At 43.4% G+C, this 15,890-nt stretch overlaps 1 protein-coding gene across 2 annotated transcripts in view; it reads right to left on the bottom strand.

Moving 5' to 3' along the window:
• The window catches only part of rab28 (RAB28, member RAS oncogene family), a 31,881-nt gene extending 16,885 nt beyond the window's left edge, over positions 1-14,996 (bottom strand). For both annotated transcript variants that reach the window (XM_042062143.1, XM_042062144.1), the window contains exons 1-4: positions 14,563-14,996; positions 7,687-7,783; positions 4,781-4,869; positions 2,740-2,869 (exon numbers count right to left, since the gene is read on the bottom strand). In XM_042062143.1, the coding sequence (XP_041918077.1) occupies positions 2,740-2,869; positions 4,781-4,869; positions 7,687-7,783; positions 14,563-14,637 (391 nt within the window). In that variant the 5' untranslated portion in view covers positions 14,638-14,996. The remainder of the gene's footprint in view (positions 1-2,739; positions 2,870-4,780; positions 4,870-7,686; positions 7,784-14,562) is intronic.
• Between the last annotated feature and the right edge of the window lie 894 nt (positions 14,997-15,890).

Below are 15,890 nucleotides of genomic sequence, written 5' to 3' on the forward strand. Positions count from 1 at the left end.
TAGATGCCAGTTTTCTACATGTAGGGACATGAGTGGAATTAAATCACTCGTAAAATTGAGAAAATAGGAACAAAATGCCAGTGTGGTTTGGAGAGAAGAAAACAAAACAAAAAAACACCCTGTTCCATTTTGAAATTCACGTCTTCTTTTTCACGTTTTTGAAAAACAGAAACAAAACAAAATAGATGTTAACAGTGTAGAAGGCTCTGTCCCCATCAGTCACCAAGCATTGGTGTGTGTGTGTGTGTGTGTGTGTGTGTGTCAGGGCTCTTCCGCTAGGCCGTATCCGAGACGGCTTTACAGCAACGATGATGTGTGTGACGGCCGGATTGTGTGTGTTCCCGCTGGGTGGTAGCAGCGCAGCGATAATAAAATACGGCACGAGTTTAAGAGCCTGAGAGGGTCGGCCTTCTGAAGCGCATAAATCTGTGCATTTGTGCCACGGGCCTGTTTTTCCAAGCTGCCGTGTATCGTGTGTGTGTGTGTGCGTTTTCTTCAACGTTTCTATTTCAGTTGCTGTAAATATGGTCCTGAGGTCGCTGCGTCTCGTCTTGAACTTCATGGGAACGTAACAAAAGTCCATAACCGTGGCAACCGAGAATGCCATGATTTTATTTTTTCTGCCACTTTGTTTTTCACCGTCGGCCTCGGAGCGGAGCGGAGGGTAGCGAGCAGTGAGACTGGAGGGGAGAGGAACGCTACTACGAGGCATGCATGCACCAGTTGAAAGGGCTGCCTCTCCGCATGGGCACTGGACAGGGGTGGACGCATGAGGTGGGGGGTCCAGCAACGACTGGGGGGGTGAGGTAGCAAAAACAGAGATGTCTGTGTGGGCTATTCCCAAAAGATAGCTGAAAGACTAACTCTCTCCTCCTCTCGTCTCTCGCTCCCTCGTCACGGCTCCTGAAGGAAGGCAGCGAGCGGGAGAGAGCGCTGGGAATTTACAAAGCCGTGGCCAGATAATGGATTGCTCCTAGTGGGGTGATCTGGGTGGGGGTCGCAAGCACAAATAAAACACAGGCGCGCCGTTTCCCAAAGCAGGCACGGTCATCTCCTGTCCATCACATTGGCTTGGCTTTCCTGACACACAAAGACGAGGAGGAGACTTAAACAAATAGTACGGACTAAAACCCAGTCGGTTCTGGTGTCCAGTTTAGGACACAATTGATACTAAGGGTACTAAAAAGAAAGTAAATAAAAAGCCAATGACTGACCAATGATTAAAATGAAATACAAGCATTGATCTAGAAACACATTTGACTGAATTGTATAACTGTACAATGATATGGATATAGAGACACCAAAACTCGATATCTATTGGGAGAAAAGGTTATTGAAATAAATCAAACCAAATGTTGGAACCTCTCACTACAATGAGAGTGATCTACGCATGTATTTATTTTTTAAGTATTTATTTATTATTTTGAGAGAAACTGAACGACCCCTGTCTGCTGTCGGCATTCATCCAGGAAACGTTCAGAGGCCATAAGGAGGTTGCCGCACCCAGTCTGCTGAGAAGCGCTTTGGGTAGAGTTTGTGAGAGAGAGAGTATGTGTGTGTGTGTGTTTGAGTGTGTGTGTGTGGGGGGGGGGGGATCTCTCAGGGGAAGTGGGGAGTGGTGGGATTCTCCCAGTTGCCCTCTCCACTGGCTGGCTGGCTGGCGGACAGAAGGGAGTGGTCATTATTAGTCTTTATTGTCTTTATTATGACGGCAGGGAGAGAGGGAGGGAGAGGGAGGAGGAGAGAAAAAGACGGTGCGAGGGAAGGAAGAAGGGAGAAAGAGGAGAGGAGTCTGCTTATCCTCTGGCCTCAGTCTGCTGATGCATAGCTGGCCAGGCCATGCTCAGACAGAGCCAAGAGAACGAGAGAGATAAGAGATGCTCACTGTGTGTGTGTGTGTGTGTGTGTTTCAGAGAGATTCACACACACACACACACACACACACACACACACACACACAAGCCCATACTAAGGATGTTAAATCATCACTCCCACGCGACATCTTGATTTTTGCAGGCCCTCTGTTTGGGCGCGATGTTGCCAAGGTGCTGGCTTCTCATGAATCAAGCGCCATATCTCCTTCACACATCAGGGTACGCACTCGCAAGGCCTGCTCAAAGCCCACTCACACTCACACACACACACACCGACAGCTTTTAAGACCCACACACCACAAAAGTATGTTAACACATGGACACAATTGTTGCCTCACGGCTCCAAACAAACGCTCCTGCTCTGATGCAGGCCATTAGAAGAAGCTCATCCAGACTGGGAGATCATCTTCGAGCACTCTGGGTGCCTGTTTATGGCTAGACAAGAGCGCTACCCAGTGTAATAAATGCAGCAATGAGTTCAACATTATCTAAAGTATCCCAGGCTACTTGCACTGCTTGTGTCAACACTTTAGTCAGTGTAGTATCTATGGATGCCAGCTGTCATTCAGAGACCATGCCTGAGAAGTACAGTTCTAATTAAAGTGTATGAATGCTCTTCAACTAAGTGCAGTATGTGGAGGGAAAACTCTGGATCCTTTACAAGCAATCTTGGATCTCGAGGACTTGGTCCTCTCTCACTCTCATGCGTCTCAAGGGCAAGTAAAGCTTGTGAAAGCACGGTACACTATATGCCTTTTCATCAGTATGTGTGTTCCCTGGGAACCAAACCCATAATTAGCCCTTAGCATTGTTAGCATGTCGCTCTAGTAGTTGGGCCAGAACAATCTAGCCGTGTCCTACTTACTTTTATTGCCCACCAGCGCCACCACCGGCTGCACATCGGCCTCCTCGCTGCCCTTCTTGACCATGCCGAACCAGTCCTCCAAGTTCTCAAAGCTCTGGTAATTAGTGATGTCATACACCAGCAGCACCCCCTGCCAGAGAAACACACACGGGCACATGACGAGATGATCACATTTATGCAGGAGATAACTCTACACACGCGGACATGATGAGATGATCACATTTATGCAGGAGATAACTTCATACACGTGCACATGACGAGATGATCACATTTATGCAGGAGATAACTTCATACACGTGCACATGACGAGATGATCACATTTATGCAGGAGATAACTACACACACGGGCAGTGGGGCACATGGCGAGATGATCACATTTATGCAGGAGATAACTACACACACGCGCACATGACGAGATGATCACATTTATGCAGAAGTTAACTACCCATGTTTCTCTCATTCATTCAACCTTTGTCAGTATCCCAATGGGAACAGACAGTGTTTTTCTTTTAGAGTAAGCAGGTTTTGAACAACTTTTCACTAATCATTTTTTCCAAAGCAAATCACACTGTAGGATTTTGTCAGTTGTCTGTTCCCTCAGCTTCACATGGATTCTAATCCTGTTCTTTTTCATTAGTTGAGATGTCAGAGTGTGTGTGTGTGTGTGTGTGTGTGTGTGTGTCAGGGCTCTTCCGCTAGGCCGTATTCCGAGACGGCTTTACGACGACGATGTGTGTGACGGCCGAGTTGTGTGTGTTCCCGCTGGGTGGTAGCAGTGTGATGTGATGTGGTGGGCAGCTCATGGTGTGCCATGCTTCTGCTTTGCCAGTTGGAGCAGGCAGCAGGGGGCACTAGAGTCTGAGCTGCCAGCCGGCGAGCCAGCCAGTAGACTGCTTAACTCTGGGCTCCACACACACTGGCCCCAACACACAGTGCCTGAGTGGCAGGGAAGACCCTGGGCGAACCACCCCCCACCTCCACTCACACACCTCCAACAAACAAGCACACCCATACAGGAAATGTACACACAAACACACACACACACAAACACACACACAGTCCATTTGGAGTCTGACTGAGCTCACATAGTTGCATATAAATGTCTAAAGTGTGCCTCAGTAGCTTAGCAGAGCTAGCTGTGGGACTGTTTGATGGATGAGAGGAGTGGGCAGACTATTCTCAGAATGACAAGCGTACTCTGCGAGCTACGTAAATGAAAACAGGAAGATGGCAGGCAAGGACAGAGCCAGGGGAAAGAGTGATAAATTGAGACAAATAAAGAGAAGAGCAGATTGAGAGAGGTTGAGACAGGTATATTGAGTAAGAGGGAAGAGGGGAAGAGAGGAGGCAGACTGTGACAGACTGTGTGTGTGTGTGTGTGTGTGTGTGTGTAGAGAGAGAAAGAGAGAGTGGAACAGTGAATGAGTGGTTTAGTCTAAAAGACAAAGAGTTAGGAGAGAGGAGAGATGGTGTGTGTGTGTGAGAGAGAGATAGTGTGTGAGAGAGTGTGTGTATGTGTGAGAGAGAGCGAAACAGAGAGAGAGAGAGAGATAGTGTGCGTGTGTGTGTGTGAGAGAGAGAGAGACAGAGAGAGAGAGATAGTGTGTGTATGTGTGTGTGTGAGAGAGAGAGAGACAGAGAGAGAGAGATAGTGTGTGTATGTGTGTGTGAGAGAGAGAGAGAGAGAGACAGAGAGAGAGAGAGATTGGTATAGCGGGGCATATATTGACACACTGAGTGTTTTCACCATGGCTCATACATAAGCTGCATTAACAGCTAGCCTATAAACTTGGCATCAAGCCTGTGGACTAATATTATTACTGAAGCTTGTTAACCCCCAAGCCTGCTGGGGAAACACTGCTAGATTGTAAAGCAGTCACAGAATGCTCAGAGCTCGAACAAAAATAAAGGTCAATAAAGAAGAGCGGACCACACATCTCGAGCGCCAGCGTGCATGTTTGAGAAAGTGCCGTCTGTGTGTGTGTGCGTGCGTGCGTGCATGCATGCGTGTGTGTGTGTGTGTGAGAATGACCAGTAATACCTGAGCACCGTAGATATACTTGTCCAGCATTTTCCCTCCAATCGTCTGGCCGCCAATGTCCCACACCTGCAGAGTGACATTCAGATTGCCTGTGTGGAGACAGGAGGGACACTGTTAAAACAGACGGACATGGGCTGACACAGATGTGGTGCCTCCTGAGCTTTCACGTTTGTTGAGGAACTCCGAGGTAATTTCCCCCGTCATAGTTCAGACCTCAGCTGAGCTCGTGGGCAGACAAGAGCGTTAAGAGAGCTCGACTCAAGACGCCAGGAACGGAGGAGACCGAGCTTTTACCTGCGTGCCTCTCGTGAGCGGAGATTGGAAACAATAAATCAAAAATGAATCTCGCGGCCTCTCGACTGTTCTTTTTTCTCTGGCAGGGGCCGCTACTCCAAGAACGGCATCCAAGAATACTCAGCAGTGGGGACTTGGTAGGAAGAACACTGCAGGTATGTTATCCTCAAACTCGGCAATTCGGACAGTTCCACTTCACACCCCCGTCACACACGCCCCCACCACCCCTTAAAAAAAGAGCACTTCTTAGCCTGGGGACGGCTGTTTGCATTGTACTGAGCCATGCCAGGGCAGTGAAAGTGAGAGGAAATATATGTGGTGTTAAGAAAAATAGGCATAATTAAACACAAAGTAAGAGACGTGGAGCAGAGGTGGGAAAAGAGAAACAGGCTCCGTTTCTTATTTGAAGAGGAGCGAGAAACCGAGAGGGAGAAAAAGACTTTATTACTATTTTTAACTACTGCAAGTTTCTCTCTCTTGAAAAGTGATAGATTTTTTTTATTTTATTTCTAAAACTGACAGAGACGTTTTTAAACAGCATGCCGGGGGTGTCCAGCCTGCTGGCTAAGCACGGAGGTGCCCACTCACAGGCGGTGGTCAGGCTTTAGGTTTTTTTAAATGCGCCTGGACACGGATGGCCAGGCAGAGCCCGACACTCACACTTCGCCGAGGAAGGAAATCCAAAGGGTTCACACTGACTACATCTAGACTATACAGAACCCATGTAAAGCTACATTCACAAGACTCCTCAGGAGTTCGACATGAAGCTTTCACGTGTGTTTGTGTGTGTGTGTGTGTGTGTGTGTGTGTGGACACACGTCTTCATAATTTTTAGTGCATGAAAGTATTTGTATGAATAGACAGGCCTATGCCATGTTTTATTTATTCTACAACTTGAACTGTAAAAGGTAAATGCTGTTCGTCAAACTTATATGCCAATTTTTTTCTTTCCAGTTATAGGTTATTTCCTGTGTCACTACCTTTCTCTGTATGTTTGTTTTTTAATTGTCAAAAAATAGCCAGGGCTTTCGTAAAAAATATATATATTACTACTATACTCCAGGATTGTCAGGCAAAAAATGCCCAAAGCTTGAAGACATTTCCAAAACAAGACCTCAGGGAAATTATTAGTCATTTCTAAATTGTGTTTACATGTCAGACCATTTACATGACAGCAGATGGTCGGAATGCATTCCATGTCGCCACTAAAAAATACCAGCAGGAAAAAAAACATTGATGAATTAAGACAGAACGATATTTTATCATTCAGATTGTGAGGGAAATTTGGGTCCTTAATAGTCAACGGAAAATATACCCATCATAGATTAAGTATTTGTTGCAATAAAAGATAATAATGAATGTTGATTAAATGTGTGAAATTCATGCAAATTTAATAGAATTTTTGATTTTTTTTTTTTTTGTATTTGTTTGTTTTCTGGGTGTATTACCTATAAAGTGTGGGTTGCCATTTCTAACCCTATTCAAGTGAATTAACAAGTTTTCATTGAATGAACTAACTGTACCTACAACTTCCTGCTTGGTGTTATTCTAAATGATTACGATCTAAATGTCCCTATTTAAATGCTGCGCTCATGTCACAAACAGTCCTAAAGCTAGGATCAGCAGCACTTACACCATTTTAACAAATGCACTTGTGCAGAGGCAATTATGCTCAGTGGCTCATCTAAATCTCATCTCAGTTAAAAGTACTTTATCTTAATACCATACAACACAGTTGGTTGGTTGATATAAAGGTTATGAAGATAGTGGCAGTGAAATAAGTATTTACTTTAAACATCTAAGGATCTTATTTACAAAAGCTTTGAAAACAAATAAAAAAACCAAATATGCGTTTTGTGTGGTTCAAAACAACAATCAGTTGAAATCGGAGCGGATGGGTGGGATAAGGGACGCAGTAACATGAATGTAAACCGCTGAGTGTTTTTATGCTGGAGGATATCTCCACGGTTTTAGCCAACTGGGCACGTCGTCCTTTGCCTTCAAAGAGACGAAAAAAAACCCAAGGTGTTTATTCTGGAGAGAAGAGCGTTCAGAGGGAATAAAAGTGAGTGTAGGCAGACACTCCACAATAAGGAGCCACCGAGAAAGAGACACACACACACACACACGTTTAAGCGCTCACACTCACACACACACACACACACACACACACAAGTCCTGTGTCTGGCTGTCAGTGCAAACACCACAGAGACAGCCAGTGAGAGTTAAAAAAGCCAAAGAAGGAGGGAGGAAGGGGAGAAAAAGCTTTTAGCGAACTTCAACAAAACATCTTTAGCATGTCCAAACTCTGAGGTGATGGGAGTAAACATCCGATCCACTCAGTGCACAAACACAGTGGGGAAAATAAAGGACAGTCCAGAGGAACCACAGCGGATTGATTTAGCCCAGAAAGAAAGCAAGACTGCCTTTTATTTCTATTTAAAATGTTATATTCTAATATTCTTATGAGTGAAATTACTCACACTTTTTTCACTTAAATTCAATCAGAACAGAGGTGGGTCATTGCATTTTTGATGTATACCATAATTGAATGAAATTAAATAACTGAATGTGTGTGTGTGTGTGTGTGTGTGTGTGTATGGTGTTCTCACCTGGCAAGGTTATTCTCTTCAGAAAGAAATCCAGGCCTATCGTTTGTTTGTACTGCTTCCCAAAGGCCTCCTGTGCAAACCTGGTGGCCAGAGACGTCTAAGGAAAAGACAAGGTGAAAACTGCGTTCATAACACATGCAAACTCACAGATCAACTGAATGTTCAGCAGTTCCACCAATTCCATAGTGTAATATATTGAGCAATTCAGAGTAATAGTCTATAGACACTTTGTGCATCAAGTTAAGGATTAGGGCTATAAGAAAGTATCATCACATATTTGGCCTATTAACCAGTAGCTGTACACAGTCATTAAAAACACATTTAAGGTAACAGTCTATGTAACAACAAGAACACAAAAAAAAAAAAAAAAACTATTTTTCATAGTCATATTCCCCTGATTGGCCTAAAACAACTGATAATCTCTAGCCTACATGCCCTCAGGCCCTCAGCCTACATGAATATTTCTGTTTGGGTCATTAACCGTCTGCTTACCTCTCAAATAGCCTCACACCTCACGGTCTGGTACAGCTGCCGGGCTCAATTTACGGTAATCAATATTTAGCGGTAGAACTGCCAAAAATGGCATCTAAGTGACACCATTTTTTAAATGAAACAAAAAAAACTAACTTTGGCTTTGTTTGCAGTCTCGATTAACACTCTGACTGATAGTGGTCTCTACAGCGCACAGCTATTCAAACATTTTTGCTGTCATTTTATGCCAAACTTGTTCCATTGAAGTCAGCAGCAGTGGTGGCACTTTTGTCTTTTTAACTACCTCTGGAGAACACGGGTTCATTGCGGTTCTGGTCTTGGTCAAAATGGTTACCACCCTACAAAGTTTCCACAAGAGCGTGCTCTGACCTTGTCAAACTTTTAAAAACAGCCATAGTGCCAAGTGGCGAGCAGACTGCACTACACTACCACTGATATACGATTGGTTGTTTGGGTGTCACTAGTGACACACAGCATAATCAAAGGATGTGACTGGCTGTTGCTTCTGTAAGTCAGAAAAGGAGCACGCTCAAGGTTTGTTCATGCAATCAAACTTCGAAATCATTATATGTGTTAAATTAGCGTTTAACCAGCCACAAGCTGTACAACCTGTTAGCTGTTATCCATCTAAACATTTTCAAAGCTTATCATCATTAGACATCACTTTTATTTATGATCCTACTTAATACCCACATTATCGCACAGACCTGGTACATACTGCTTAGAGAATGTGGCCATGTGCATCTCAAACCACCTCTGAATGTGAACTGAATGACCTGATCGCAATACACCCTCAATGCATTTGAAGTGTGTTCACACCTGTACCTAGAGCTGTCCACTCGTGATTGGATCACCCAAGAAGACGCATGTTAACACCAGGTGTAAACACGGTCCAACAGTCTCATCTCTGAGTGAGTGACAGGAAAGGAAAGGTGTCTCCCGACAGTCCATTTAAATTGTTCGGGGAGTTTGACGGGACAGTGGGGATCACTGGGTGGGAGGGTGAGTCCCGCATCTGTGACATTTTCCAGAAAATGACATGGGCAGCAGGCAGGGGATAAATATCCCCAGCAATTAGAAAAGCAGGTGTCCAGACAGGCTCCCACCTCAGTAATTGCCGCACACTACAAAAGTGTGTGATGCTGTCTGTGTGTTTTCCCCCACGGAGGAGAGTTCGGAGAAGAAGAAGACGAAAAAAAAAGATGACATTTCATATTCCAAAGTCCGTGGGAATTGGCCGTGCAGGGTTGATGTGCCAAGTTTAATTCACTTTGATGGATGAGGGGGAGAGAAAAATGAAGTGTTGCATGTCTAATAGCTAACTTTAGAATGGTACGCTTGCATAAACACTGAGAAAAACTGACACACGGGGTCTGCCCGCACAACCAGAAAAATTACGTTAAGCTGAAGCTGCAACCAAAAAAACTGGTATCTTCTAGTGACAGGTAATGCTCACTTAAAAGCCACAGTGAACCAGACCAATGGGGTAAAGACAGACAATACTTCCATCTTCCATTAAACACCATAACATTTAATGCATGTTTTTCTTCTTAAAAATCTGCCACAACCACAGGGAATGAAATGTAGTAAAAAATTAAAGGGATGCTTCTTACAGCTAGTTAATCTGTGATTAACTAAATACTCGCTGGCTGGACGTTCACTGGAAAACACATCGGCCTGCACAGGCAGACATCACCGTCGATGAAAAACGAAAAACAAGACGGATGGACGGACGGGGGGGAAAGAAAAAAAAAAGCCCAGAGGTCACTGACGCAACAGGGAGAGGTGCGGCCATCTTGGTAGCCCAAACAATTTTTAACAACACCAGGGTAACTCGCCTGGACAGCAAAAAGCTATTCCACATGCTCGCGCTGGCTGAGCGATGCATTTGTCTTGGCGTTCCAGTAGCTCTGGCTTTCCCCTCTTGCCTTTTCGTAGTCATCTCTCCTCTCACTCCTTCTTTTTTCACAACACAACTGGAAGTAAGCAGGGCATGTAAACGCTGGCGTAATCCCGGGCTTGCTCTCCAGGGGGGGGGGGGGGGGGGAGAGGAGAAGGAGCGATTTGGGGTCACCGCTGAAAAGGAGGCGGCATACTGAGGAATGCGGGGGACGCAGAAAACAAGCCAGCCGTTTTCGTTGGCAAGGCCAATGGCCAATTGTGAGCAAGAAGACAAACAGCATACGCTTCTCCCTACACCAATTTAGAGTCTGCAAACAGTCACGTATTACAGGCAGCAGTGATGTATTTTAATAAAATAATTTAAAAAACAAATCACTTGATTGTTTTATTTCAATTACAGTGAAGGATAACGGTCAGCAATCAACATTCATGTTCAATATTTTACAAGTAGGTAATGACTTTCATTAGAGTAGGCTTTTGTGCAGGTTGAAACTATTTCACTACCTCAGTATCCTAAATTCCCACCATCTGAGGCTAATTCTCATAGCCTATTAGGCTCATTAAAGTTTGTAATATCACATCATTTTGATAGGCTAGGCCACATACAACAAGTAAAGTGACAAAAAATAACAGCTGCAAAGTTTCACATCATCCTGCAGTTTAACAACAATTCTGTGCGTCTTTATGGACAGGAGTTGCACAGCCAACGTTCCGCGTTTCTCACCCATCGTCGGGGAAAACAGGCTAGTTTTGAAGGCTTCCACTTCGCATAGTGGACAGCCTTTCATAAACTGGTGCGGGCGCTCTGTAAATGGACAACCACAGGCAGGATTAAGGCCCGCCACATGGGCCAAGAAAAACTGATCCCATTGCAATTTGCCGAGCAAATTCACATTAATAAGGGGGGAAATTACAGACAAGTTGTCAGTCACAGGGTCCGTTTAGAATGGGGGGGGGGGGGGGGGCAGTTCCCCACCCCAGCCCAGCCGGACACAGACAAGCAGGTAAAGTATTCAAACTACTGAGCTGACACCTGGTAGCAGTGGAGAAAGATGGGGGGAGGTAGTGTTAATGTACTGTGTCAGAGAAAGACATGTCTGTGTGAGCATGTCTGTGTGTGTGTGTGTGTGTGTGTGTGTGTGAGAGACAGGGAGAGAAATTATATTTCTTTGTATTCATTATTTCTTTGAATGCATTCATTTTTGTTCACTTCGCTGTGTGTAGTCTGAAAGTCTTTGGAGGAGCATTTAAACAGAAATTCTCAGTGCAGAACAAGTCAAAAAGCACTTCAGAGAGAAGCAGTGTGTTCACACTTGATCATTGGGGGTTTTCAAGAGCCATTCAAAAGGAAACAGCTCTGCATTGTCATGACAACCTTCTCTGCTTTGCTAAACATGGCTCACAAGAGATAGGGCTTAGCGAGTTTTGATGGACGCAGTGGAATACCCCAAAACGGCTCTTCCTATTTCATGGTGTGATTTAAAAACAAGCTCTAGAACTGGCCTAGATGCAGAATCAAATTGCAAAACGCCAGAATCCTTCAGCCTCCCCGTTAAATTCTGTATGCAAAACTCAATACACAATTAACACATTTATTTAGCCTAATCAAATTGATTTACATTTAAATTACACATTTAGGCCTAGATAGACTACAAAAAGCTTTGTACAGGTGAAATATTTAGGCTAATAATTAAACTAGCATATAACTTAGCAATTCAATTCAATCCTGTGGTTAAAGAAAGGAATGAGTGGGAATTATTGGGCTTACAGCTCACAGGCAATGACAGTCTTTAGTGATACTCCTCTTTCCTCACTCAAAGAGCATGAAAATATTGACATAAATCTCAAGCTGTTTAATGCGACCATGGACTGAGGACACTCTTGCAAAACCCTCTTCCGAGTGTATAAACAATGTCATAAGAATTATAATAGGTCGTAATTATGCAAACAACTCTGAGGTCACTCCAAAAATGTTCTAAAAAATGTTCATGCCAATCAACAGTCAACATACCTCACCCACGGTTCAGTGGTGCACTGCCATTAACGCTGACGCAGCCCTGCGGCCGTTGCCATAGAATTTACTAGGCAGCCTATGGAATAACATATCATTTGGAGTACATAGATCACCATACTGTGGGCTTTTTAATGGGAGCATATTGGGGCATGTTTCATTTCATACAGAGCCTTATATTGGTGCATGCTTCGTTAAAAAGAGTGTGCTCGCTGGATGGGGGTCAAGCTCATTAGAGCAGCCTGAAGATGGTTCCTACTGTTTCATACACAGAGATGCAGCTGAGGAGCCAGACCACAGCCTCTCTGTCAAGCACAGTAGCTTTGAGGAGTGGACAAATGGTAGAAAAAACTGACAAGAAAGACATATATACAGTAAAAAACAGAATAAGTTTTGGTGTCAAAAAAGTGGCAAAACAATAGCCCCAAGGGTTAAAAATGGATGTTAAAACACAAATCACACTATGATAAACAACACATAATGTAGTCAAGACAACGCTAAGAAATAATGCAATTATTTAGGCTAACAATTTACATACAGCTATTTTTCAAATTATATGTTAGCTACTTACTCTTACCAAACAGGTAGAACTTGCTTACAAATACCAGGCCTACACTAAACACTACTATAAAGATTAAATCACAGTCAACATGAGAAATTATGTACAATGGAAGCCCTCTGATAAACAATAACGTAATTTTAAGGAAAAGATCTGATAAAGCATAGGTCATACCTAGTTCACAACATTCACCCAGTGATACAAACATAAGTATAAAATGCCTGCCCTTAAGACTACCTATGCTGGCTTTATCCCAGATGAATACTATCCTACAACAACTGCAACGCCAAGAGGAAAATCCGTCCTGCACTACGGATTAAAGCCCAGGTACAATTAATAGGTTTACAAGGCAGTTACTCAAGAAAGGATTCAAGCCAGAATTAAGCACACAGTATTACCTTAGAAATGGCACAGGCCTATATAAATACCTATTCAAAATACATTAACTTAATCCCCCTCATCGATCATGGAGATGACCATAAGAGATCAACAAAAAGTCTAAGAGTCGGACAAGAAAATCCACCGCTCACACGATCATTATCGTCTTCATTTGGATCCATCCAAAAGCAGGCGAAGCTAAATCATACAGGCCGGTATTCTAACCGTCTTTGCATCCCACACTGCTGCCTTTAAAAGAAGAGTCTGCACAGTAATCAACAGGTGTCTACGACAGGTGGTTCACACAGAGTGAGACAAGAGATTAAGATACCCTATTGCTACAAAGCTTCAAGACAAAAATATCAAATATTCATACACTTTATTAGGGCAACTTTATGACCACAACATGACTATGAATACGAAAGGAAATATGAATGTTTATTTTCATTTTTTGCAACTGCAGCAAAAGACATGCTTCTTAATAGGTTTACAAGCCTTAACCTGTAGTTTCATGTAGACCTAGCTCTTACAAAGCAAGCTTTTCACATGCATACTTTGTGTTAGGTAGGAGCGAGTGTGTGTGTGGTGTGCTGTGGTGTGGTGGTGGTGGTGGTGTGTGTGTGTGTGTGTGTGTGTGTGTGTGTGTGTGTGTGTGTGTGTGTGTGTGTGTGTGTGTAAGCAGTGATGAAACTGCTTCGCAACATAAAAATAAGCTACCATGAACACCAAAAGCATTATAGCCTACTGTAGGTCGTTTCAGTTATTCAGTCTTTGTTTGAGGTGTGTGTATCAAATTGGGATCAATATCAAATGGGATCACTAACTCTAGAACTCAACATCATGAAACTATGGAGCACATATCAAGGGCATTTACTTAGCTACAAATGTACCTGTGCCTAAGATCACATCAGGAAACCATACTGCTTAAGATACAAAAGTAATGTTCAATGATGTTGCCCTGTCAGCGGAGGTAAAGAATGTATCAAATAAGCTTAGTCAGCTATTCTGACATAGATAGACATTACTGTATAACATAAACGCTCAGGCTAGCTGTAACGGTAATCTACTTTCTAATGTTACACTTTCCAACTATTACTAGCAAAACTGGAACCCAAACGCCCATGAAATAACGGGCGACAGAGCTGACAGTCCTGCCTCTTTGTCTAACTCATACACTCAATGTCCTGTGTCACTGTTGTGGTTAGCAGGCAGGTTTTCTGAAACGACTCACTTGACGCATCGACAACAAGGCAGCAAGAGGCAAACAGCTATCGAACGCTACAAGTTGTCATGGTCTGTTGTCATGAGTTAAGGATGGGGTCTCAGTAAACGTCTTTGATCATGAATGGGTATTCTTTCCCCATCGGTCTCCTTTATCTTGTATTTAACAAACAAAACCAGGTAAACAACGACGACCTGCAAAGTTGGCTAGCAGTTAATATCAACTTGATTATGTACGTTAGCAAAGCAAGCTAGCAACGTCAGCTATGCAAGCTAGCTAAACCATCATTCTCAAATCTGAAAATCCCCCTACCTTTCCAGACGCTCCGTCCCCGATTACAACAATTTTCAGCTGTCGGTCTTGACTCTCTTCCTCGGAGTCCGACATGTTGATAGAAATATATTTAGTTAAGACAATGTATTACTGAAACTAGAGTTAGCAACAGCTGCTTCGATGGTTGGTCAGTGAAGCAACACAGCTAATAAGATTGAGCCAGCGCTAAGCAACCAGACGCCATATTCACTTATTTGCTGCAGCCAGGCTTGTACCACTGTTCCAAGAAATCTGCACGAAATAATAGCACGTCTCTCTTAGTAGAAAATTTGTGTTTTTGGGGTTGTTAGTGAGTGTAACTAGGAGATGTGTTCGAACATAAGGGTCAACTCTATGAGCGATAAACTTCTGAGGCGAAATTATCCAAATGCGTACATGATGGATACAGATGGACCAGTCCCAGTGACGCGTCCCTGTCGCTAGGAAACTGGGGGTTAAAGGTTAGTGGGCGTTTTGCTCAGAGTGCGCGTGTCTGTATATTTTACTGATTTCTTTGTGTTTGAGGTAGACACCTGTGTTCCTGATGTTCGTCTTATGTGCTCATTTATCGCAGGCATCAAACTGAAACCTACACCTGAAACGCGATCAAATCTTGTACTTTGGTGTGCTTGTTTTATGTTGAATATTTTTGCGCTAGGCTACTTCATAAGTCTCCCGCTGAATTGTCCCTGTAATCAGTGAACCACATTGATTTGGCCCCTAAATAAATCAAGGCGATGTGTATTTGTATTTTATTGTACCAAACATTATGCTGCAACCTGCGTAGTACAACATTGTTGTGGAAAATCGAAATGCTAGATCAAACAATGACGTGTAGGCTATACTAAATGCGTCTTCTGTAAAACCTTGCCGTTGTTATTATTATTATCATTATTAGGCTATTTAAAGCCCCTGTGTGTATGTGTTTGTGTTGTGCACCATGTTTTATCAAGTCCAGTGGCATTTTCATTTTTTGACAACAAAAACAGCATATATATCCCAGTATGGCTATATTATGGAATCAGCTCAATCCAAGAGTATGCATGTTTCCTTGCCTGGTTAACTGAGTAGAATAGAGTAACCATCTGGCTTCCAGAGGACAGGAATTTGCACCTGGACTTGTCAAAGCAAAGTGGAGGTGACTGTCAGGGTGAAATTGGTCCTTTAACGTCCAAGTAAAGGCACTGACACAGACAACTTAAAGTAAAAAGAAGTCTACTGTGTGATTTATGTCTGGTGGTTCACAAACATTTTACAGAGGATAAAATGCTCATTAGCTACATTTCAGTATCAGAAAATATAGACTGCTTCCCCCACAGTCCATTGCA

The sequence above is a fragment of the Alosa sapidissima genome, chromosome 14 (assembly GCF_018492685.1).
Source record: "Alosa sapidissima isolate fAloSap1 chromosome 14, fAloSap1.pri, whole genome shotgun sequence".
Lineage (NCBI taxonomy): Eukaryota > Metazoa > Chordata > Actinopteri > Clupeiformes > Clupeidae > Alosa > Alosa sapidissima.